At 37.2% G+C, this 27,606-nt stretch overlaps 1 protein-coding gene across 1 annotated transcript in view; it reads left to right on the forward strand.

Moving 5' to 3' along the window:
- Positions 1-27,606, forward strand: part of ASXL3 (ASXL transcriptional regulator 3) — a 179,608-nt gene that overhangs the window by 113,193 nt on the left and 38,809 nt on the right. Inside the window, exon 8 of the mRNA XM_053571930.1 lies at positions 640-803. Coding sequence (XP_053427905.1) covers positions 640-803 — 164 coding nt within the window. The remainder of the gene's footprint in view (positions 1-639; positions 804-27,606) is intronic.

Raw genomic sequence — 27,606 nt, forward strand, 5'->3', positions numbered from 1 at the left:
TGTGGGGCATGATTTTGAGTTGTGAATTCTACATTCAGTCTGCTATTGAAGACCAGTGTGCCTTGAGTTGTGGAGTTAGCCTTCAAAGCACATGTGCATTTCAGATCTTGGAGCTAACACTTTTATAAAGCGTTGCTTTTTAAAATATCACCCTCAGAAATACTCTGAGGGGAATCTTCTGAAATAACCCTATGCTTACTGCACTGTCCAACGCATGAGACACAGCCATTGCTGTCATTACTGCTAGTAAAATTAACAGTACCTATTGTTATCATAGTTGCTAGGTATTATAGGACTGACATAAATTGCAGTTGTTACCATTTATGCTTTCAAATTTTTTGAATATTCTTATTAATTGGAAACTTACAATCGAAATGTTTTTTAGGGACCTGATGCTACTTTGAATAAAAACAGAGAAGATACTGAGTGAATTATACATTATGAAAATTAAAGATATCTAAAGCCAGACAGAAAACATCAAGAAAGAAGCTTTGGGGATTTATCTTTTACAGAATCATTTTTTAAAGGGATAGAATGAAACGTGTTATGGAATGTATGTGTTCTATATTTGTGTGTGTGTGTGTGCATGCATTTTCCTTAATCCGTGGTAAATTCATGCCTCTTGCTTGTTCATTACAGGACACTTGAAATGGACCAAAGCTGAGGACATTGACATAGAAACCCCAGGATCTATTCTTGTCAACACTAACTTGAGAGCATTAATCAATAAACACACATTTGCTTCCTTACCTCAGCATTTTCAACAATACCTCCTGCTTTTGCTCCCAGAAGTGGATAGGCAGGTAAGTAGAAATTTCAGACATTTGATATCAGTTTCAAGTTATATTATCACGATGCGACAGGTCTTTTAGTAAAGGTGACTGAGACATGGATATAGTATATTTCTAGAATTTATTTATGTATATGTATTTATTGGTCCTATTAGTTTATTTGTTTAATCTGCTAAAACAACCATTTTTATTCTCAGTAATGAGCCAATTCAGATTTTAAACATACTACTTTGTGGTAGAATGAAAACTATATACTTACTTACATTGGAAAGGGAAAACAAGAAATCAGACATTCCACTATCAAATAAATCTTTGGAGTAGCTAGTCCTTTGCCTGGAGGGAATATTGAAATGCAGCAATAAAAAGCCAGGGTTTCTAAAAAATTATGTAAATGTTTTTATCCTCAACTATTTCCAAAGGCATTTAAAATTTATGTTTCTTGTTGCTTTCTGAAAGTCTATCATCATGAATATGATTGCCTATAAATAATCACCTTTTATCTTTTTTATTTTACCATAACTGGAAATGCTTTAAGTGTATTTTCATATTTTGAAAAGCTTCTAAAATAAGGAAATACAAATATAGACCCATAATAGCAGGCATCAATCATCTTCTAAGGCTATTTTCTTCAGAAGGGAATGGAAAATGTATCACATAAACTTTTAATAAATTTTACAAAAATTATTAAATAGTATCTAGGAAAGAAACTCCTATGGGTCTTATTTCAATAAATTCTCACACTATATATTATTTCCAACTGAGGAAATGAATATATGTGTATTTATGAATTTGTATTTGAAATGGTAGGCATAGCCATGAACTGAAGTGGATTCATTCAATATTTTCATATTACTTTGCATAAGTTTTCTTAGATTTTTATTTGATTCAGTTTTCTAGTTTATCCATCTCCTTTCATATTTAGAATGATAAGCAACAATTTATAACAATTCTTATATATCTCTTTGGTGGTGATTATTGTTCAAATTTAGAAAAATTCTATTTTGACTTGGGATATATTTTCATTTCACTAGAAATTTGCCTTCATTCAGTAAAATATTACTTCATGTATCCTCTATATATGCCCCTATATATTTAGGTGCCTTGGGATAACAGAAAGACAGTAAATGCTTATAAATACTTACTGAATAGATGATTAAACATACTAATATACTCTAATTGAATACATAAACTATCTTTATAAATAACCAATAAATGAGGTAGAAATGGATAAACTTAGGGGAGAAAAGGAAAAGTATGTGTTTATATGTAAAAGAGAAAATTAGGGATAAATTTGAAATTCTTGAATGGACCCTGAGATATACGTCGAAGTTGAATAAAATGGATGGAAAAACACTGAGAGGTTCAAAGTTATAGAATTAAAAAACTATTTGTTGGGAATCTGGATTGTAAGAAAAATTGTGATTCTGGAAATATGGATGGGAAGTAGATTTTGGAAGATTTCTTGAGTGTGAAGCTGAAGAGGCTGAACAGTGCCCTCCCTGTGTCTGCAACACAGAGCAGAGAGGCTTTTGAGCAGAGCTATTATGTAATAAGACTCTTGCTTTTTAAGGAAATTATTCTTGCAGTCCTGAAAGGGAATAAGAGGGATGGAAACATGAAATTGAAAATAACAGGAAGTAATTTTAGTTGTTCTCAGAAGGTATGTGAGGGCTTGAATTGGGGAATGGCATGAAATTAAGGAGGAGGAGGAAACGCAGACCCCATTACCATTGTCCTCATTGTCCTGGTTCTCTCCTCCTTTAGGGGTAGTAGTTTTACATTTTATCCAATAGCATTTGAAACAAGGTATAGGGAGGAGCCATTGATGCCTCTGGGTTAGAAGCTTACGTGATCAAGATAAAATTCAGGTGTTAAAACTTCTGTGGGAGCAGATTGATTTATTACCATACACAGCTGTTTACTCCACTTCAACATATGTGTAGTTTATCTTGTTTACAATTCTGTCTCTAGCTCCTGGAACAAGGTTTAGCATATACAGTATCCTCAATAAATATTTTTGGAATGAAGAAGTAACAAATTGTCCTAATTTAATGAAGTATTTAGTAGCCCAAGAGGCCAGAGTCTAAACTCAGTATTTGTTTTGACCAGTAGCAATTTCTGTTACTTGGTTGTTTCTAGTCAGTGGGACAGATATAAATTCATAAGGCATAGTACCTATCCTCAACCACTAGTTTATTAGGGAATTATTTTTTCAAGAAATATTTACTGAGCAGGTATTGTGTGCTATATGCTTTTGTAAATAACAGAGGATACAGGAGGAGGAATAACAGAGGAAAAAGACATCCTCTAGCTGAAATACAATACACTGTTCAGTACTAACAAAGACGTTTATTAAGTGGATAGGTCTATACCAAGTTTAGTATAAGAGCAGACAGAGTCTGGTAAATTTCATAATAGAAGTATTCAGAATGCCTTTGAAGGCACAGAGGCTGAAGAAATATAATCTGAATGTAGTACTAGAGAAGATTTGGTGGTAGAAAGGATATTTAAGTTGAACCTTAAAGGACAAGTAGGTTTTTCTTAAGCAAAGCCAAAAGAAAGTGAATTTTGCAAGGGGAGGACATGTTGTCTACTAAGACTTGTTGCTTGTGTGCTCCAACAAATTCCGTACTCCCATCAGATGGAAACAGCCTACCGGGGAAATGGTGGTCTGCTCTGCTGGAGGGGAATGTGGTCTACAACCTGCATCACCCGGTTGCAGGCTGAGCTCTTTGAACTTTTTCTGAAATTGATGTGTGTCATCAAAAAGATTTTTCAAATGAGAAATGATTGCATAGAATAATTTAAACAAATATCTTAGTGCCAGGACTTGGTGGAGAGGAAGAGGATCCAAAGGATAAATAAAATATAGTGCTTATTTTCTCTTAGGAGCCAACAGCCCCCGTGAATGATGTGACACAGAATGATGTGACACAAGGAGACTAGTTAAGAGACAATTGCAGTAGTTGAGATATGAAATAAAGATCTGACCTTGGGTACTGGCCTTCATTTCCTCATTGGGAAATGAAAAGAAAGGAATGAATACCAAACACATTTTCAACCCAGAATGACTAGGGATAAATGACAGATTGCTTATGTGTTGTGGTTGCTAAAGGTTTAAAAGGCAATGAGAGATATTATCTAAGGTGACTTGGAAGGACAGAGAGGCTCTGTCAGATGTTGTCAACATCTGATATTGAAAAATTCAGAGCTAGCACCCTCATTTGGTTGAGATTGGCTCAATCCACTCTCTCAGCAGAAAGAGACAGGCAACTTGATGCCACAAGCTACCAGAATTGCTGCTGTTTTATTTCTCGTTTATACACCTCCAAATGGGAAGGAACACTATTTCCAAGGCCAGAATGAATAGAGAAACCGTGAGAATATCAATCTGATTACATAGATACTTTTGAGCCACTGGAAGGTCTTACTATTATATAAAATTTGGTTTGTGTGAATGATTGTCTATACGTAGTTTTACAGAATTTGAAGCTCCCAGCTTTCTTGTTTCCTTCTGTTGACTACCTCGGGTTTCTACTTTCTTGGTGGTATGAAGCAATCCTACAGGGCCTCCTGTCTGGACTCATATGAAACTAGGGTTCATGCCATTATTACATTTTTAAAACAGCTAAGCAAAGTTTTCCATTTATCTTCCCAGTGCCACTGGTATTAAGCCAACCTCTGGGTGTTTTGTTTTTCTATATTTGTACTTTTTGTACTTTAGTACTTTTACACTTTTTTAGAGATCTGTTTACCTTGGATTACATCATTTACTTGCTCCTAGTTATTTCATACTATTCTGACATCTAGCTCTATATTTAATTTTACTCTTCATACCTTATACTATAGTAACAGAAAGTCCAACTCAAACCAATGTAAACAAAGGGGATTTATTGGCTCAGTTAGAAGACAGAGGTTAGGTGAGCTTCTAGATGTTGGCCTTTTTTTTAATCAAAGACCATTTAATGTTTCAATAATTGATTTAAAATAATCTCCCTTCTCATTGGCATCACTCTAAACCTGAATCCCTTTGTGATAGGATGGCTACCTGAACCAACAAACGGATGGAGAGGCTGGATGTGGTTGTGTGTGCCTTTAGTCCCAGCTACTTGGGAGCACGGCATGGAAGGGTCATTTAAACTCAGGAGTTAGAGGCTGACCTAGGCAATACAAAAGACCCTTCTTAAAAAAAAAATAGAAGAAGAAAGAAAGAAATGGAAACTTGCCTCTTGGTTCACATGCATTGGGAGAATATTTCTGTACCAGTATTTCAAACAAAAGACCTAAAATTCACACTAAACACACTAGTTAGATCCTTTGACCATTTCTTATACAATGACTAGCCAAGGAAGTGACAGACATATCCAGACTGACCTATGGCACAGGGCTGACCCTTGGAACTTACAGTGCATTTGCTATATCCTGAATTAAACAGTGCACTTGTGATAGAGGTCAGAGATACAGTAAAAATACAGTATTTAGAAAGTTTTATTATGGGATATACTATGGTTGGGCAAATACTTGGTAGGCATTTAACAGTGCCCACTGAAATAGCATAGGAATTGAGTCTTGTTTTTAACAGGTTGAGATGCTTGTACTATATGAAATGTCCAAAAAATGATTATTCATATTTTGATACTGAGGAAAATGGAGTTTGTGATAAAAATATATATGGATTATATGTCAGCTCTGGGATTTGATAATAGTGGGAGTCACAATCAACTAAGATAAATATTATATTTGTGATACAGTGTAGATCAGAAAAAGTATGGAAAGGACCCAGGGAATAGATAGAACATAGCAAATCCATGATTGGTTATCAGTGTGGAGACCACGCACAGGCCCCAGTGTCAAACAGACATTAAGAGGCTAGGTAGAGTTTTTCCTTTGTCCCTCCAAACTCAGCCTTCAACTTTTCTTCACGCTGCTTTGCTCCAGAAGGCTAACTTGTTGAAACTGCTGCATTAGGAGGACCTGGACCTCCTGTTGTCCTTTTTCTTTTTTTTTTTTTAATTTTGAAATAATCATAAAATTTTAGAAAATTTCAAGGTATATTTGAGCATAAGACTCCAGCCTGATATCCAGTCTCACAACCCCACCCAAATATATTGTGACCCTTAGGGTGTCTTTTCTGCCAGCAGGGACATAGTCTCTTACATAAGCACAATGCCACCAATCAAAACCAGGAGCTTAATAGTGACGATTATTAATTCTCAGACTCGAGTCAAGTTTAGCCAGTAGGCCCAGTAATGTCACTTTTAGCAACAGGATCTGTGTTGCGTTGAGTTGTCATGTCTGCTCAGCCGCCTCCTTCTGTCACTGTTCTTTCATTGTTCCTTGATTTTCACGACCTTGACACTTTTTGAAGATTCTAAGCCAATTTTCGAGTATTTCCTTCTGCGCTGATTCTGATTATGGACCCTTGGGAGGAGCACAATAAATGATGCCGTGGTCTTCTCCTCGCATGCTGTTGTGCTACACACCACTTTGATTTGCCCCAAATACTAATGCAGTTCACTTGTTCACATGATTAACATCTATCTGCTGAGCTTCTCTAGTCCCCACTGTAAATTTGCTCCCTCCTCCCTTTGTAATTAAGTAGTGTTCTGTGAAGAAATTTTCTTTTTACTGTTTTGATATAGAGTCTTAACTCTGTCATCTGGGCTAGAGTGTGGTAGTGTCATTATAACCTCAGGCTCTGGGGCTCAACCGTCCCCCTGTATCCGCCTCACAAGTAGCTGAGACTGTAGGTGTGCACTACCACACCCAGCTAGTTGGGGTTTATTTTATTTTATTGAAGATAGGGAGTCTTGCTCTTGCTCAGGCTAGTCTTGAACTTCTGGCCTCAAGTGATCCTCCCACCTTAGCCTCTCTGATTGTTAGGGTTACAGGCATGAGCCACTGCACCTGGCCTCGTATTTTGTAAAGTTCTTTTAAACTGTACAAATATCTTGTTCCTCTTCACCTCTCAGTTTATTTATATAGATTTGTATGACTTCATTGTTTCCTATTTTTCAAAATGTTATTCTGCTTAAATTACCCCCACCTTTGCCCAGTGGAAGCCCATTAAAGCTGGCTCCTGTGTCCTCTGGGATGGCTCCGTCATTCTCTGAGCATTCCTTGTTTTGAAGCACATCAAGGTGTTCTGATCTCATGGTTTTCCTGCCCCAGCCCAAGAATAACCCTTTTTTCCCCAAAGCCATGGTTCTCTTTAACAGAGGGTGGTAACAGAGGTGAGCTCTTTGCTATTAGAATGTTGCTGCTTCCAAATCTAGGGAAGATCTCAGAAGACTGTACTTACAACACACATGAGTACATGCACACACACGGACAACACACGTGAGTACATGCACACACATGGACAACATGCATTAGTACATGCACACACGGACAACAAACATGAGTACATGCAAACACACGGACAACATGTGAGTACATGCACACACATGGACAACACACATGAGTACATGCACACACGGACAACACACATGAGTACATGCACACACACAGATAACACGCATGAGTACATACACACACGGACAACACATGAGTACATGCACACATACAGACAACACACATGAGTACATGCACACACAGAAACAAAATGCATGAGTACATGCACACAGACGGACAACATGCATGAGTACATGCACACACACACATAACATGCATGAGTACATGCACATGGACAACACACATGAGTACATGCACATGGACAACACACACGAGTACATGCACACACACAGACAACATGCATGCGTACATGCACATGGACAACATGCATGAGTACATGCACAGACACATGGACAACATGCATAAGTACATGCACACACGGACAACACACATGAGTACATGAACACACGGACAACACACATGAGTACATGAACACACGGACAACACTCATGAGTACATGCACACACTGAGACAACACACATGAGTACATGCACACACGGACAACACATGAGTACATGAACACACACAGACAACACACATGAGTACATGCACATGGACAAAATGCATGAGTACATGAACACACGGACAACACACATGAGTACATGAACACAGACAAACATGCACACAGACAACACACATGGGTACATGCACACACACAGACAACACACATGAGTACATGCATACACACATAGACAACACACGTGAGAACATCCACACATACAGAAAACACACATGAGTACATGCACACACACGGACAACATGGATGAGTACACGCACACACAGAGACAACACACATGAGTACATGCACACACACGGACAACACATGAGTACATGCACATGAACAACACTCATGAGCACATGCACACACACAGAAAACACACATGAGTACATACACACACATAAGTACATGAACATACACCGATAACATGAGTACATGCACACATGGCCAACACGCATGAGTATGTGCACACACGGACAACACACATGAGTACATGCACACATGGACAACACACATGAGTACATGCACACATGGACAACACGCATGAGTACATGCACACACAGACAACACGCATGAGTACATGCACACACATGGACAACACACATGAGTACGTGAACACACACATGAGTACATGCACATGGACAAAATGCATGAGTACAAGCACACACTTGGACAACACACATGAGTACATGAACACACACATGGACAGCACACATGAGTACATGCACATACAGACAACACGCATGAGTACATGCACACACTTGGACAACACACATGAGTACATGAACACACACGGACAACATGCATGAGTATGTGCACACACATGGACAACACGCATGAGTACACACACAGACACCTCCTGACTTCTGTCTTAGAGACAACGAACATCACATAGAAGGCAGAGTGTGAGCCTAGTTACAATAAATCTAGACACAAACAATTTATACCCTCATTTATTCCTATATATCTCTATCTTGTAAGCCACAAATTCATATTGATACGCCCAATCCTAATGCGATATCCCATTGTTCATTCTGGTTTTCTTTTCATAAGCTGTCTCATACTTCTCTGCCAGGGAGAAACTGGCTTCTCTTACTTTTACTGTAGGTAGATGTTTGATTATGTCCTCGTAGGTAGCCAGTCTTCCACCTTGGCCACCCTCCAGCCCCCACGTGGATCGTCTGCTCTGGCTCTCCATGGCAAGCTAGCTGCCCACCTTGCCTGGATACCTTCTCTGTCCTCCATGATGTCTGACCCTGCACCTCAGGCCCCCCTCCGTGTAGGCGGCTCCTCACCACATTCAGATTCTGACCCTGCTCTCCAAACCTCCCCTCCACATGGACACCCGCCTCACCCTTCTGGGCTCTGTGATTCCATCAGGGGCTGCTGCTCCCTTTCAATACAGGTGCCTAAGTTGCTTTAAGCTTTAGTCCTGAATTGTTCAGAAGGGGGAAGAGAAAGATTCTGGTTGGGTTCAGCTGTTGAGAAGTCTCAAGAGGGGATTGGATAGAGGAGGAAGAATGAGACTGAGCCCACACAGTCCCTGTGTGGTCAGCAGAGTCCAGGTCCACTGGCCAGCTCCAGTCAGGAAATCCTCTCCAGACAGCCCTGTGTCTGTCCCAGGTCTGGATCCCTTTTCAGTCTCTCATAGTCTAGGTCAAATCTTACCTCCTGTTATTAGCTTGCTGTACTATCTGCTGGGACTTTGCTTCACCTTGGCCATAACTTTATAAATCATTACTTTAGTATTCTCTCCTTAATTGATTCTAATTTGAATGATCCATCTGTGCCTGTGGGGACTATTGAGTGATAGGTCACTGAGGAAGAGGTATATATAGATGTAAAAAAAATTACAGTGGTTTGGGGTAGGAACAGAGTGTTTAATCCATTCATTCAGGTTTATTTAACACCTGTGTGTGCCAGATTGTGCTGAGCACTGGTGGTGTAAGCACTAAGTCACACTTCCTATGCTAGAGAGGACAAAGTTCCAAAGGAGAGAGGGAGGTAAATGGTGTAGCTTATGCATCATGACATGGGAACATAGAGAAGATTATTATATTCTGTTCATAAGAGTTGTAAAAGTTGTAAATAGGAGCTGTCATTTGGACTGGTTTCTGGAAAGATACAGGAAGTTTACCAGGTAAAGAAAAGTGGGCAGCATTCCAATGGAAGAAACAATATGTTCCAATACCAGTATCGATTATATAGGCCTTCTACATATATCTTCACTAATCCTTACAGCAGTGCTTAGATGGTATCATTAATCTCCTGTTCTATATGGAAACTGAGGATGAGAGAGAAAAGAGGACTCAAGAAACTTCTTCCAAGTAAAATCATGGGGATCAAATTAGAACACATGTGTATCCAATTCCAAGCTCGCACTTCTTCCTCCACACAGTGTCCCTTATCCCCGGGACATAAAGGCAGAAAAGGGCATGATGTCTGTCAGCCTGGAATTTGAGATGTCTGGGATACAAGGTAAATTGAAGCTAGAAAGATAGGTAGGAACATGCATTAAAAAAACAAAACAAAACAAAAAAAAACGCCTCACATGTCAGTAAGCAGTAAAGAACTTACCAAATCTTTATACTGGAGCATGACATGGTTAGATATTTTTTAGGAAAAGAGTTCTGTCTGGTGAAAGGCTGAATCCTGGAGTAGGGAGGGAGGATCCCCCACTCTCTGCCTTGCCATGATGAGCTGCACAGCCTTCCTCCGTGTCCCTCAAACCCATGCCCCTTCTTCATTAGCTCCTGTGCTGGCTAATAGCTCTGCCATCTTTTGATGCTGTTCTGACATCTTTTGGCAAGAGCAGCTCCTTCTCATCCAGCAGATCCCAATGTTAGATCCTCACAAAGGCTTTCTTTTCTTTTCCTCCCATGTAGAGTACCTTCCCTAGCTGTTCCTTGTTTTATTTCTCTGTTTATTTCCTTTATGGCACTTACCATGGTCTACAATTAACTTGTTTATGTATTTGTTTATCTTTCTCATTTGAACAAAGACCCCAAGACAGTGCTTTGGTTTCTTCTGTTCACTGTCTCAGGTATGAAATAAGTGTTCAATAAATGTTGGCTGAATGAATACAGGCTGAGAAATCACTTATAAAGCTAATTTAACTTCTCTGATAAACATAACAACTTTAGCCAGAAACAAGATAGAATAGAAATGAGAAGCCTAATTAATGAGAGATCAGACTAGTTTGCTAGGGCTGCTATAACAAAATTCCAGAGATGAGGTGCTTTAAACAGTGGAAGTTTATGTTCTATAGGCTGGACATTCAATATCCAGGTGCCAGCAGGGTTGGATTCTCCTGAAGACTCTCTCCTTAGCCTGTTGGATAAGATAACTCACGCATAGGATTTCATTTACCCAATTCCCTCTTTCAAAGTCATATCTGAAAATTAAAACTAATTGGAGTTAGAGCTTTAGCTTAGGGTCAGGGACATAATTCAGTCCTTATGGGATTACACCTGTGGTGCATCTTACAAGGGTATATGTGAATCCTAGTAAATGTGGAATGTAAAGGTCTTAGCAAAATAACTAAGAAAATGCTACAAAAGCTATGTTAACTAATGTGATGAAAATGTGTCAAACAATCTATGAACCAAGTGTATGGTGCCCCACGATCATACTAATGTACACAGCTATGGTTTAATAAAAAAAATAATAATAATAAAAATGTGCTCTTTTCCAAAAAAAAAAAAAATAGACATTTTGGAAATAAAATCATCAGAACTTGGTAATTGGATTTGGAGTGAAGGAGATTCTGATTACGTGTTTTAAGTATTATGTTTACTGTGTATTTACTTTGAGACCAGATGATTAGGAGTTTCAGCAGAATAAAAATGCCTTGGAAAGCAGTGTAGCAAATTGTCATAAGGATTCATCCTGGTGAGAAAAGTGGTTGCTGAGCAGCAGCTTTAAGACCCGTTTGAGGTTAGATGGCAGAGGACATAGTTGGTCTACTTATGTGTTTTTTGTCCTAGCAATGTTAAATATTTGTGCATTTAGCTGGGTAACAGCCATGCCAGAAGTGAGATTTTGGAAGTGGCAGAGATTTACAAAAGCTCCAATTAAAGAAGTTGAGGGATTTTAGGGGACTTGTGAGATGCAGAGTGATTGATGAGATGGGGTTCATTATGGGGTCCAGATTCCATCAGGAGGAAAGTAAGGTCAGAGAGGCTGGACCGAGTAGAGTTTACAGGGAGCGGAAGAAATGGAAGAAAGGAAGGTATTTTGTTAATTGAGTATTATAGAGTCTCAGAATAATACACTTTGGATATTATTAGGTTTAGGTAAACACGTGGGTCAAAAGTCATTTCTTGGCCACAGCAGTTTGGTTCAGAGATCAAAGACAAAGGAACTTAGACGTGCCGGCAGCAGTGATCAGTGCTGGTAGATAGAATTATAGCTAGTTCTGCTGAATTCAGTCCCCAAGTGGGAATATTGGCTTAATACAACAGTAGTTGGGTCTTGTAGCCAGACATGCCTTTGTGAATAGCATCTCTACAAGTTGTGCTTGGAGAATTTTTAGAACCTCCTTGATTATATATAGCCAATTTTCCTCTTCTTCAAGAATTTGTACCTTATAAACTATTTTATATAGAGCAATTTTGTAACCTTTTGAAAGATACCTGGCAGCTGGTAGAATAAATGTCAGCTAAACTGGAATCTTATTAAAGTTTTTATTATACCTTCAAAGCAAAGCTCACTGATGAATAGATTGCTGTCTTTTCTGTCGTTAGTATCATTTTTAAGTGATATTCTTCTCTGCCTTCACTTTGTGGTATCAGGACTAACGAGACTGTTTCTGCAAATATTTATAAGACCATCCCCCAACTGGTTCTAAATAAATTATGCCTACTGGTTTTTGTCCAAATGGTAATTGCAGCATTTCACTCCATTCTTACTGATCTCTCCATTCTGTTCTGCATTCATGTCCGTGTGTCTACGGTCTGTTAAGTGACTGGCCACTGAAGGACGTGCTCCGTCCAGGCACTTTCAAACCCTGGCTGGCTTTATGCTCTTCGGGTTTTACAGTCTCCGGCAATAAGGCACATAATTTTAACCATGGAGAATGTCATTAAATGAAAATGGAACATTTACACAGTCCCTTTTGCAGAGAATTTTGGACTAGGAAAATGAATGTGTGTATCAGACATTTTATGGTACAGGAGAATGTGATGTATTGATTTCTGATGGCTCTGCTGGCATCGGTATATATATTTAAAGTCATGCAGCCTTTATAAATGCAAATGGGAAAGGGCTCTCAGTCTTTTTCCTCCATGGAAATAGCTCATACATTTTCAATAACTCAGGCTCCTCTCAGAGATTGCTCTATGTACTATATATATTGATTTAAAAATTATACTGTTATTTTATTCCACAAATAGTGTATATAATGAAATGTCAATTTACCTAAGAGATTATAAAATTCAAATGTATTAAAAATATGAAAAATACTAGTATCTTAAGCCTGTAGATAAAAGTAAGTATGTGCTTGAGATGTAATTATTTTAATGGAACTGACACTTTGGCTTTTTCCCTGAATCCTAAAGCGTATCTTAAAGTACTTAGAAGATCCATTATTTCTTCTTGCCCTAGTCGCTTACTGGTAGTAGTAAATCATACACAGCCAAAGATACTCTAGCAGACCCTGCCTGAATGCTTCCATTCTCACCATTTGGGCTTTATGGAGGGTATGCAGGTATGTATATGTTATTTAGTAATATGAAAATCACTTATGGTGGAAAGTAATTTCATCTGTATGTTATTCATTTCTTAGCTGATAGTTAACATCAAATCCTGGTTATCAGCATCTGCTTCAGTGTATGTCAAAAAAACCTATAGACTTGATTGAGTTACAGATTTGCAAGTAATTGTACCTAATGGGCAACCCAACAAATGGAGCTTACTTTACTCCCATGGGTAATAAAGGAACATAACCTTATTTAACCTGGAGAAGATACTATGCTGTGATGAAATCACTTTCTTCCTCTTTTATATAGGGTACTGAGTGGCCACTTCATGACCTGGAAGGGTGTCTCTGGCCATACATGATCGACTATCACTATCATATCGGATTACTAAGCGTATAATATTGACATATGATATTTACATAATTACCTTTTTATTTTATATAATTGATTAAATAATATGTGTATGTGTAATTCTTGGCTGCCAGTTTATATAGAAATAGTGAAAGAGGGACTTTCAACTTGCTTAATCATAAATATGAGAAAGAGACTACTGGAGTTTGAAGAAGGGAATTATCCCTGTGGTAGACTGCACATCACTGCCTATCATTTTAACAGGGAACGTTGTAATATTAGCCTAAGTCACTATTGACCATAACGAACAGCTGTCATATAGTGACTCACCCCTACAGGTCAAAGGTAGGAAGAATAGAACTGGTTTCACTCATGAAATCACCTTTGGAGCTTCTAGTAGTTATTAAACCCTTATTGAAAAATACAATAGCCTGTAACAATACTTTGATTCTGTTTTGAAATTATTGAAGTTTTTGTGAAGGAAAGAAGAATCAGTTACAAGCAGGAAGTCAACATTGTGGTTGGGAATGTTTGAACCTTGGGATTAAAGAGGCAGATTAAGCCCCTTCACTGCTTCTAATTTGCTATGAAGGAGACACTGGCTTTTCTCCATTAATGGATTTCTTTATCAGTCCTGGAAACTAGGGGAAGAATTCCATCCAGATGCCAAAAGCTGTGAGGAATTTCTGCAGGGTATATTGAAAGTGAGGCTAGATTAACCAGAGAGATGATGGGTGGGAGTGACTGGCTCTGGAGGAGGAGGCCAAAGGCAAGGGTGGAATAGTCAGGAGGGGGCAAATCTCAATACTACTCTTGCTTTCCAGGAATTTAGTTTCTGAAACAGGAGGATCCCAGTGCAAAAAATGTTTCCAGGATGTGCTTACACGGGGGTCCCCTTATGTACTGCATCCACAGGCTACCTGGATTGGAGGCCCAGCCTCACTGATGTACCACTAAACACATGAAGATGTTCTTTGTTAAAGAATCGATCCTTACTCCTCACAAGTGCCAAACGTCTACTTGGGCTAGCAGCATTTGCTGGGGTGAGCATGTACTTTCCCTGATTCCTCACCTGAGCCTGAGTTTCTGACAGATGTCATCTCAGTATCCATTACTTACCCAACACGCCTGACCTTACTGTCTCAGAATGAAAACACAGAAGTTAATAACTAGACATAGAAAATATTTGGCAGTTTAAAAAACGAGTTTAAATGTGATAATGCAGAGAATAAGACTGTATAAGTGTTACTGGAATAGGATGAAAAAGATTTTGACAATGTCTATTAATAAATTGATGATTCAAAATAATTATTCTACAAATATTAATTGAAGTTTTATGGTGGGTTATGCAACATGCTAGACATTGAGGACATTCTGTTACATGGATTGTCATGAGTCCTGTCGTCATTAAGCTTACGGTCTCACAGGAGAACCAATGCAGAAAGAGTAAATGTGCACAAAGCTCCTGGGGTTATAATTTTGAAAAAGAGAGAATAGAGCTTCTGAGTTGTACATGCAGGGGCTAGATGCAGCAAAATTATTTGGAAATAATTTTATACCTTGGAATCTTAAGACAGAACCAGAGAAATGCTGTTTATCTATGGTGAATTCTTTCCCACCCTGAACCACGTGGTTTCCTAGTCTGGCCAGTGCGAACAGGCACTGACAGGTCTAGCCCCGTCTGAGCACAAGGCATTGTTGCCTCTGTTCATTTCAAGTGGTTCTTGCTCAACCTCTGATAGTTTTCTCGCTTTCATATTCTGGACAACACTCAGCTAAAGAACTCCAGAATGTTCTCTATGTGGTTTATCTATTTAGTTCTCTTTCTGTGAACTATAAGCACCTTGCTTCCTCTCCCCAGTGTCCTGTTAGCCCCATGGATGGCTAGTGGTGCCATATAATGTGATTGGGAGACCAGAAGAACATGAGCTGTAGTTTGTGTGTATATGTCCCTTCAAAATCTATCTGTGGGAACTTGTACTTGAAGGTGATGAAATTACAAGGTGGGGCCTTAGGGGAAGTGAATAATTTATAAGGACTTCACCCTCATGAAAGAGATTCAGGCCTTTATAAAAGAGGCTGAAGAGAGGTGTCAGTTCATTCTCTCTCTTCTGCCAAGCGAGGACACGGTAACAAGATACAACCTTGGAAGCAGAGAGTAGCCCTCCCCAGACACCAAATCTGCCAGGGCCTTGATCTTGAACTTTCAAGTCTCCAAAAATGTTAGAAAACAAATGTATGCCTTTACATGAATCATCCAGTCTTCAGTCTTTTGTTCTAGCAGAACAAATGGACGAGGCAGCATGTTTTCCATTTTGGACATGTGGTATCTGAGGTACATTTGGCGAATCTGTTTAGAAATGTTGAATAACAAGTTGGATGTATAGGTATGGCTGCAGTTCTAAGGTGGAATGAAAAAGAATTTGTAAACACTGATATATGCATGTTAATTAACACCATGGACATAAATACTATGGGCTGTATGATACAGAAGACAGCTTAAGACAAAAGTATGAGATTTCCAAATTTTAATGGCTGAATTAGGATAAGCTTGTGAAGGAAATTATGATGATGATTAAGAGTTTTCTATCAATTTTCACAGGTGAAGTTCACTGTTCATCTTCACAAACACAATTCTGGTGGCATTCTAAGGGTTTAAAATGAGATTAAAGTGGCTTCAAAAGAGAATGGAAGGACAGTGCTTGCCTGGAGCTCTTTCATGTTCCCCTGCATGTCCAGGGAACAGAGAAATGGAACAGTAGATCTTAGAATTTTGTGTTCAGTACATTGAAGCCACTGTCCTTTTTAAAATCATTAATATAAATGGAGTCTTTTCTTCCATAATGTAGTTGTACTTTCATACATGATAGCTATTTTTTGTAGACATTTTATTGAATTTTGATGTTTAATTGTTTTTCATTTTAAGTGATATTTTAAGATATCACTTAAAATTTTTGATAATTTTTAATTTTCAAATTTTCACATTTTTGATAATTTTTTATTGTTTTTCATTATAAGGGATATTTGAAGATACCTGCTTCAGTTTCAGATAAATAACTGTGTCCCTTCTAAGAATGATAATTTTATCCCCATTCTGATTAGTATACTTTTTGAGAACCATTTTATTTATGTGGTGGGGAGGAAATTCAGGTTAGATTTGCATGAGATAAAGGAGATGAATGAGTTGAAGAAAGAAAGCAGAGAATACAGATAGATCTTTTGAAGAATTTGGCTATAGAACGGGGTAGGCATGGGACTAACTGGAACAGCATAAGCTAAAGAAATAGGTGGGGTTTCGTTTGGTTTATTTTTTCATGTAGAAGAGAATTTAGTTGTTTAGAAATCAAAGGGGTAGAGCTCTCTTTGAGAAGGAATGATTAAATAATGACGATAAAAATAGAAATTGGTAGTTCACTGCAAGGATTTCTAAAATGGTGGGAAAATCAGTAGTAATCAAAGCACTGAAGGAGATTATTCTTTTTAGAAAGGAGGCAGAGGACAACTTGAAGAAAAAGTGTAAGAGAAGAAGAAAATGGATGAATAAAATGCACCCAAAGGTTGTTAGTGGAATGTCTAGAGAGTTCCTGTCTTATCACCACAGGCTCATTTGCCGGTGAAGGTAGACGTCAAGGCCATGTGCTGACAGTGATGGTCGGATGCAAGGATGGGGGATGGTAAAGGGCTTGCAAAGAGGAGAACGGAGCTTCAAATAGTGACTGGAAAGTGAGAAAGTAAGTTCACGGAAAGAAGCTCCTTAGGCTAGTTGGAGGGTTAAAAGGGGCGCAGAATTGTAGACTTCATTACCAAACCTACCTTCTTAAAAGAGTGGATTTTTCCAATCTTTTGGAGTTCTGGCTGTGGGAGAGAAACATTCACCCTGGTTTAGGTTTTAGTCACATGTGTGTATCCAAATGACAGAAAGGACAAGACCCTTGTGAATATGATGGACCAGAAAATATAAACTTGAAAAGCAAGAGAATGAAGAATATGGGGAAGGGGGAGAGGGAGGGGAGGGAGGGGGGAGGTGGGCGGAGGGAGGGTGATTGGTGGGATCACACCTGTGGTGCATCTTACAAGGGTACATGTGAAACTTAGTGAATGTAGAATATAAATGTCTTAACACAATAACTAAGAAAATGCCAGGAAGGCTATGTTAACCAGTGTGATGAAAATGTGTCAAATGGTCTATAAAACCAGTGTCTGGTGCCTCATGATTGCATTAATGTACACAGCTATGATTTAATAATAAAATTAAAAAAAAAAAAAGACTGAGTGAAAGGAAAGGGCCGAGTGGGCAGCAGGGCAGGAGTTGAAGAGTGGTGAGACCGGGGGAGGTGAACGTGCCAGCTGGAGGGATCAGGCGGGCCAGACAGCATACTAAACATGGGCGTGAAATACAGATAGTTTGGGGGTCTCCCCCCTCCCCAAGTATTCCCCAAAGAGCTACTTTGTCTTCTCTTAAAAGTTCTTAAGAGCTCCAAAAACATTTTGAGTTTTTCTTTCTGATTTGGAGTTTCATGACTGGTTAAAGAATATATGCCCTATATTAATATTATACCAGTATACTCTGAAATAGTCTATTTTTTTAAAATAATTTTTATATTTTTTCCCTTTAGAATTTTAGAAGTGCGAGTTCGGAAATTTAGGTTTTCTTTTTCAAGATGTTTTTTTTCTATTCTGGGTTCCTAAATTTTCATAAGAATTTTAAGAGAAGTATGTCGATTTATATCAAGAAACCAGCTGGAATGTTGATAGGAATTGCTTTGAATCTGTAGATCACCTTGGAGATTGTTGTAGTTCTTCATGATACCACTCTGATTTGTCAACATGGGACAAATTTTCCCATTTATTTAGACCTTTAATTTCTTTTAACAATGTTTTCTAGGTGTATAAGAGTGTTTTCAGAGTGTATAGTTTTACATTTCTTTTACTTACTCTCTTATTCTTTTTAATGTTATTGTAAATGGATTTTTTTCCATTTATTTTTGGATTGACAAGGAGTCAGCTGTTATTATGATTCTTGTGTATTTGACAAGTCATTTTTCTCTTTCTCCTTTAAAATTTTTCTCCTAGGCTTTCAGCATTTTTAGTATGATATGTCTGGGTGTGGGTTTCCTTGCATTTATCTTAATAACTGTTGAACTTCTTCAGTTTGTAGTTGGTTTTTATTAAATTTGGAAAGAGCCGATATTTCTTTGACTACTTTTCATCCTTTCTCTCTCTTTCTTCTCTTTTTATCCCTTTTACTACCATGTATCAATGCACTTGTGTCCCACATTTTCGTGAGGCCCTGTTCATTGCTTCATTCTTTCTTCTCTCTGTTATTTATTTTTATTTTTTTATTGTTTAATCATAACTTGTACATTAGTGCAGTCAAGGGGTACAATGTGCTGGTTTCATATACAATCTGAAATATTCTCATCAAACTGTTCAACGTAGCCTTCATGGCATTTTCTTAGTTATTGTGAAGGCACAATACAAATGTCTCTCTGTTCTTTAGACTGCATGATCTCCATCACTCTATTTCAAGTTTTTAATTCTTTCATCTCTCTCTGCTAGTCAAAATTTACTGAACTCCTCTAATGAAATTTTCATTTTAGTTATTTTACTTTTCAACCTGGAATTTTCATTTGGCTCTTTTTCATAGGCATGGTCTCTTTTTTGATATTCTCTATTTGGTGGAAAGTTGTCATCTAACTTTCCTTCTTTTATTTAAGGATGTTTTCCTTTAGTCATTAAACTGTATTTAAAATGGCTTCTCTGGATCCTTTTTTGGTAAATCAAATATCAAGGCCTCTCGTAGACAATTTTCTTGCCTGATTGTTTTCTAGACTAGGACACGTTCTTTCCTGTTTCTTTGCATACCTCTCTCTCTCTCTCTCTCTCTCTCTCAATGTAGATAATTAATATATGCATTTTAGACACAGGTCTTAACTATGTTCCTCAGAAGGAGTATGGTGGCTACTCAACAGGCAGGATCATAGCACACTACAGCCTCAAACTCCTGGGCTCAAGTGATCCTTCTGCCTCAAGGCATGTAACTCAGCATTCAGCTTAGGTTGCATCTCGTAGAATCTGTATATACTGTTACCCCATTATTTAGAGATTGTATTTGTTGTCATTTTCTTATTAACTTGTTTAGAGCTTGGCTGGGTTATTTTAGTGCTGATTTCCCATCAGCACAAGGGGCACAGCCTTAGCCATGAGCAAAGTCACCCTGGAATTGCCTTTTTTCAGATCTCTGTATTGTTAATCTATTACAACTAGCTAAGTAAAATGTAGTAATCACTTACTTCCTCCAAAGAGGAGAGTGTTTATTTTAATTATATATTTTATCATTATTTAGGAGATTTAAATTTGCCTTGGGGAATGAGATAATTAATGATTATAAAGATTTCATTTGTCACAGTGAAATCAAATTTTCTGTTCATAAAGATTATGAAGTTGTTTCTAAGCATGCTATTTCTTTAATATGCAGCAGGATAAAATTTGGGGGATAGACATAAAGACATGCTGAAGATCTTACGATTCCTTTGGCATCACACCCAGACTTGAGTTTCCATTAATTGCTGCCCGATTATTTTATGGTTTTCAACATTGCCTTGGAACATAAATTTCTCCGCAGTCTGATCCAATTAAATTAGGGTCCCTGTGTAGGGTAGTTTTAAGGACAGAGTTTGAGGTGTGTAGATCTCTGGAGAGCTCTTCCTAGCTCTCTCTTCCTCTGGTTTTCTCTGGTGAGTTAGTTGACTACAGGTAACCCGTTGCTGTCACAGAGCTGCCAGTTCCCTTTTACTTGCTCACTGCCAGAATCTCCAATGGTTTCTGAGCACTGTTCTTCTGGAGTTCCCCTGTGTTCTATTTTAAATATAGTTACTTTTGAGTGGCCTTAGAAATCTCTGTTCTTAAGAATTTCCTCTGTGCCTGAACAAAATGAGCTGCAGAGCTGAGAACCGCCTTGACATGTCTGCTTCCGTAGCAGTGGCAGGGTGGGGTGGTGGCCTCTAGTCTGAATGACATCTCCACCCCATGGGTGAGCTGTAGTCATGATCCCAGTATTCTGGGCCTATTACATAAGGGATAGAGCAACTATCCTAGAATGGTCACTGGGTGGAGGAAAGATGCCCCTGACCTCTTTGCTGTACTTGCCAGGAAATTAACCTCTGTAGCTCAGAGCTGGCCAACAGGGTGTGAGAAATGCTCTGGGCCTGCCTCTTCCAACTGAGTTACTGTACTTTTTGACCAGGAGTTGAGAGAAGATGGAACCCTCCTCTTAGCCACAGCTGTTTGAAGAGGAGCTTCCCTCACATGAACCTACTGGATGGAAAAAGTGGGGCAGAGATAAGTGATGGTGTCCTGCAGGGGTTTATCAAGATTTGGGAGTTTTTTGGGAATAACTATGTCTTCTTCATTTGCTATATGCCCTTAGTGAAAATGCCAGAGACTTTAAATGGTTATTTTTTGAAGTAATTTTCACCGTTGTGGTTGTTTCTCTGGGAAACAGGCTCACAGAGCTCACCACACCACTACTCTGGAAGTGGAACTCCACTACCTTTAGATTTATAATGTAACTTTTATGGATAGTAATAAATTATAGTTTAAATTTGTTTTTGTCTTCTGTATTACCAAGTACGCCAAAGCCATTTGTTATGTAAACCACCCCTTTCCCTGAAGTGACATATTGATAGTGCAGGTATAATTCAGTATGCATAAGGATACAGTGGGTACTCAATAACTGGTTTCTGAATGAAATTTAGATGAACATATTATTTCTATGAGTAAAAACACCTCACAAAACTGCATTATATTCTCCCTATCATCATAGATTACATGTCACATTCAAACTTCAGAAAGAAAAGTTGCAATTTTGATAAGCTTTTTTATATTACAAAAACTTCTAAAGAGAAGCTTATATTTAAGTGTAGATTATCTGAAAAATAGCACAGGGAGCTTGACAGCTTCCATTATCAATATATATTAAGAATAGCAATTGTTTAAAGTACTTTTTCTCAAAGAAGGAGAACATTTCCTTTGACTGTACTTTCTTTTTTTTTTAATTAATATTAAATCATAGCTGTGTACATTAATGCGACCATGGGGCACCATACACTGGTTTTATACACAGTTTGACACATTTTCATCACACTGGTTGACAAAGCCTTCCTGGCATTTTCTTAGTTATTGTGTTAAGACAATTATATTCTACATTTACTAGGTACTTTCATTTTATAATTATTGATTATAACTTTAAGGAATTTGTTTATATTTACTTTGGAGGATCTGATAAGTAATTTATATGAATCTTTCCATGATTGCCAAAAAAGAAAAAAAAATGTATTTTGCTACATGTAAACACTGAGCTTATTTCTAAACGTTCTGTGTCTTAGATAGGCATTGGGCGTAAAATTAATGAGCTCAAAGATCTTAACAATCTACATCAGTGGTTCTAAACCTTCCTAATGCTGCGACCCTTTAATACAGTTCCTCATGTTGTGGTAACCCCCAACCATGAAATTATTTTCGTTGCTACTTTGTAACTGTAATTTTGCTACTATTGAATCATAATGTAAATATCTGATATTCAGGAGACCCCCAAAGGGGTCGGGACCCACAGGTTGAGAACCACTGATCTGGATGGAGTCAGATGTGCAAACTTAGAAAATGGTATGATGTTTTAAAACAGAAGCATGCCCCTGATAGTGCCAGCCCAAAGTGATGCTGATACTTGCAATACTTACTTCTTACCTAGAGTAGCTGTGTGACAAGCCCTTACTGATTTGATATTTTATTACCAAAATTTTAACTTAAATCTGGTATTTTTTTACATTAGCATATCATTAAATAAATGGTGGGTGATAAAAAGAAGAAAGGCTGCATTGATAGAGGTTTGAGAAAATTCTTCAGGTGGTTCAGTGCTCTGCTTGCTTTAATCTCCTCTCGAGATAGCTTCCAGAATACTCTTGGTTCTCATTTAAATTTTTCTTTTAATGTTTTATCCTCTGAGAAATTGCATTGAAAGAAAATAACAAAACGAGGAAAAATCAGCTAAACTAGATTGAATAAGATATTAATGCTCAAATATTTTAACTTTTTAATAGCTCGGAAACATATATTATGTTAATATATCTCCAGTATCTCCAATATATGAATATTTATTTGATTCTTAAGAAACTAGGAATAGTTTTGTTTTCTAGATATATTAATATGTGAACTCAAAATTTATAGAGGACAAAAGAAAATTACAGCAACAATGAAAGTAACATTTATTGGGTTTTTTATATCTACTCTGGATATATTTCTTCATTGGGGAAGAAAAAGTGTTAGGATGCATTCCCACCAACATTACATGAATTCGTTTCTAAAGGTTGAGAATATGATGCATTTTTTTAATTTAAGTGAAAATATTTTCCTTATACTAAATGTGTATGACAGTTTTATTGAATTTTAAAACATAGTTAACTACAGTAAGCTTTAAATTTATCTAAAGTGGGCCATTTTGGGGACCAAAGTCAGGTTTGAACTCCAGATTTGGTTTAGCATATGCCAAAGTACAGTTAATCACAGAAAAAATGTTAGATCCACATAATATTAATCAAGTACCCAGATTTACCATTCCATTTCTGATTTTATCAATACCATGTCTTCCTCAATCATTGCATTTACCTTTCTTTTTGTTTTATAGGCCAGCCATTAATTAGAACAAGGGAATAATGAAAGAAAAAAATAACCATTCCTTTACTTTTGTGTGAAAGTCGTGTTCCATTAAATGGCATCATCATGATTTCCTTATTCATTTTCTTGGTAGACATTGAGTTCTTTCCATTTGGGAGCTACAATGAACATTTTAGTATCTATGGTTTTGGTCAACTAAGTACAAAGTATGAAAATCTTTGAGGTACCCACACCTACACATGTAGTTGCTGGCTCATGGAGTGCGCATAATTTAGCTTTAGCTTTTTTAGATAGTATTAAACACCAGTTTACGCTGCCACCAGTAATATGTGAGCATTCAGGGTATTCTACATTCTTACCAAGAACTGGGTTTTGTCGGTCTTTGTAATTTGAGTAGTGTGGTGGCTTATGTCTGTAACCCTAGCACTTTGGAAGGCCAAGACAGTAGGATTGCTTGAACATAGGAGTTTGAGACCAGCCTGGGAAACAGAAGGACCCCATATCTACAAAAAATAACAAAAACTTAGCCAGCATAGTGATGTGCATTTGTAATTCCAGCTACTCAAGAGGCTGAGGCAGGAGGATTGCTTGAGGCCAGGAATTTGAGGTTGCAGGGAGCTAATGGTGATGCCACTACACTCCAGCCTAATCAAAAGAGGGAGACCTTGTCTCAAAAAAAAAAACCAAAAAACAAAACAACCTTTTTTGACATTGTGATTTTAATTTTCATTCTGATGACTAATGAGTTTGAACAACATTTTATGTGCTTTTGGATATTTGGATATCTGGATATCTCCTGTTGTGAAGCCAGTTCACATCTTTAGTCAACTTTTTCGGAGACATCTTTCTTTTTATCAATTTGGGCAGTTCTTACAAATCCAAGGTATGAGTCCTTTGTCAGATGCATTGCTGATACCGTCTCACATTGTGGCTTATCTTTAGATTCTCTCCACGTTGTCCCTTGATGAAGAGAAGTTCTTAATTGTTTTTAATTCTTATCTCAAAACTTTTTTTTTTTTATTGTTTAGGATTCATTGAGGGTATAAGAATTAGGTTACACTGATTACGGTTGTTAGGTAAAGTCCCTCTTGTAATTGTGTCCTGCCCCTAAGAGGTGTGCCGTACACTGTGACCCCCCATCTCCCTCCCCCTGCCCTTTCCCCATTGCTCATTCCCCTCCCCCACCCCTTGTATTCAGTCATCTACTGCCTGAATATTAGAACTCAGTGCACTGGATTCTTTCTTCTCCATTCATGTGATGCTTTACTAAGGAGAATGTGTTCCACCTCCATCCTGGTTAATACAAAAGATGTAAAGGCTCCATATATTTTAGTGGCTGAATACTATTCCATGGTATAATATACCTCAACTTGTTAATCCATTACTGGGTTGGTGGGCATTTGGGTTATATTATTTTCACATTTTGGTGATTGTAAATTGAGCTGCAGTAAGCAGTCTAGTGCAAATGTCCTTATGATAAAATATTCTTTTTTCCTCTGGGTAGATGCCTAGTAATGGGATTGCAGGATCAAATGGGAGGTCTAATTTGAGTTCTTTGAGGATTCTCCATACTGCTATCCAAAAAGGTTGTACTAGTTTGCAGTCTCACCAGCAATGTAAAAGTGTTCCTTTCTCTCCACATTCATGCCAGCATCTGCAGCTGTGAGACTTTGTGATGTGGGCTATTCTCACTGAGGGTAGGTGATATCTCAGGGTGTTTTTGATTTGCATTTCTCTGATGATCAGGGAAGATGAGCATTTTTCAAATGTTTGTTAACCATTCATCTGTCTTTGTCAGAGAAGGTTCTGTTCATATCTCTTGCCCAGAGGTGGATTGGATTGTTTACTCTTTTTCTGTTGATTAATTTGAGTTCTCTATAGATTCTAGTTATCAACCCTTTGTCAGATTGATACCCTGCAAATATCTTTTCCCATTCTGAAGGTCGTCTTTTTCCTTTACTTGTTGTGTCCTTAGCTGTGCAGAAGCTTTTCAGCTTAATTAAATCCCATTTGTTAATTTTGGTTGTTAAGAAGTTCTTAATTTTAATGTATTCCAGTTTATAGAGCTTTGTTATCATATTAAGCCTATTTGTGTCATGATGGCAGAGCTACTTTTGACATGTTTAGATTTGTATCTACAAACCACCTAGAATTGAACATGAGTATGACAGGAGACACATACTGCTTGATTTGTTTTATATGGATATCAAGTTTGCCTAACATGTTTTATTGAAAAAGTAATTCTTTCACTGCAGTTTAATGTCATATTTGTCCAAAACAATTGAGCAGATATATATGCTTGTACAGAGGGTGTCGAAAAAGTATACACATTTTAAGAAAGGAAAACCTGTATTAAAGTTGTAATATGCAGTATATATCAGTAACAAAAGATGAATCCATATCCTGTTTGACTTTTGCAATTACAAGAGGTGGTCAAAGTAACACACTATAACATATAGAGGTAGCATCTCTTATAACGTGTACTCCTGGTATTTATAGTCACTATTCTTTTGCTTTAGATTTTTTTGACTATTCTTATGCCCAGACCACATTGTCTTGATTATTGCTGATAATCAAGGAGGCAGCTCATCAGCTTTGTTATTTTTCTGTGGATATCAGTCGCCCTTTGAATGTTCATAGAAATTTTGGAATAATAGTATCAATGTTCATAAAATCACATGATTAGGGAATATATAAAGCATTTTAGGAAGACTTGAACTTTAACCACATCAGTTCATCTAATATGATAATAGGACTTGTCTTTTCCTTTACTTGGATTTTCTTTAATTTCTCTCAATAATATTTCATAGTTATTACGTATCTGTTGATTTTTGGTGCCATTCTAAATTGTTTCTATTTGTTATGATACAGAAATCAGTTTTTGGATATCGATTTTTCCAGTTAATGTGCTAATTCACTTATTAATTCAAATAGTGTGTACTTTATTTTTATGATCCTCTGAGTCAAGACAATTATGTTGTCTATACTAATTATAGTTTTATTTATTATTTTTAAATTTGTATACCTTTCTTGCCTTATTCTACTGGATAACATTTTTGGTACATAATTGAGTAGAAGTGATAGCTAGCATCCATATTTCATTTTCAGTTTTGTTTATAAAGATTCTATTATTTTTACCTTCATGCAAGATTCTAATGCAGGTTCTTTTAAATAAATGTTTTGGTCATATTAAGAAACTATCATTCTACTTCTAGTTTTCTCAGTTTTAATCCCAAGTAGTATTTTCTTTATCTATTAAGATGACTATTTGCATCTTTATGATATTATAACCAATTACTTTTCAGATATTAGATGATCTTTGTGTCCCTAGAATAAACTTAAATATGCAATTTGCTAATACTTTGTTTAGGACTTTTACATTTTGGTTAAGAACAGATTGGCTTATAAAATTCCTTTTAAAAATTGTTCTTGATAGATTTTGATAGTAAAAATAATAATGGTCTCTTAAAATCAGTTACTAACTATTCTAATTGATGCAAAAGTTTACATAAGATTTATATCTTTTCATAACATTAGGAAAAGTTTACTTGTAAAGTTAACTGGCCTACATACCTCTTTGGGAAAACTTTTAATTACAGATTCCATTTCTTTAATAGTTGTAAAATTTTTTATATCCTGTTAGTTTTTATAAGTTTTTTTGAGAATTAAAATAATTAACAACTTTATGTAATTGACATAAATTAAACTGTATGTATTAAAAGGTAAAAATTAATAAACTTTGACATAGGGCACACTCTTGGAACCATTACCACAACCAAGATATTGAACATATCTGTTAACCCAAAGACCTTTCTCATACCCTTCTAACATCTATAAAATATTAATTCTTCCAACCTATAAGCATTGTATAACTCCCTCCCCCATGTACTTGTGTTTTCTTTAATTTTAAATGTTGTATACGTTTTAGTGTACAGTAGGGTTTCTTAACCTCAGCATTAATAACATTTTTTACTGCATGTTCCACTGTGCAGGGAATGGCTATCCTGTGCATCACAGGATGTTCACCAGCATACATGGTCTCTACCTCCAAAATGTCAGTAGCATCCCCCACCTCCAATCCTAACAATGAAGGGTATTCTCTAGACATTGCCAGCATGTCCCTGGGAGACATATCCCTTGA

Source organism: Nycticebus coucang, chromosome 19, assembly GCF_027406575.1.
Source record: "Nycticebus coucang isolate mNycCou1 chromosome 19, mNycCou1.pri, whole genome shotgun sequence".
In the NCBI taxonomy this organism is placed as follows: Eukaryota; Metazoa; Chordata; class Mammalia; order Primates; family Lorisidae; genus Nycticebus; species Nycticebus coucang.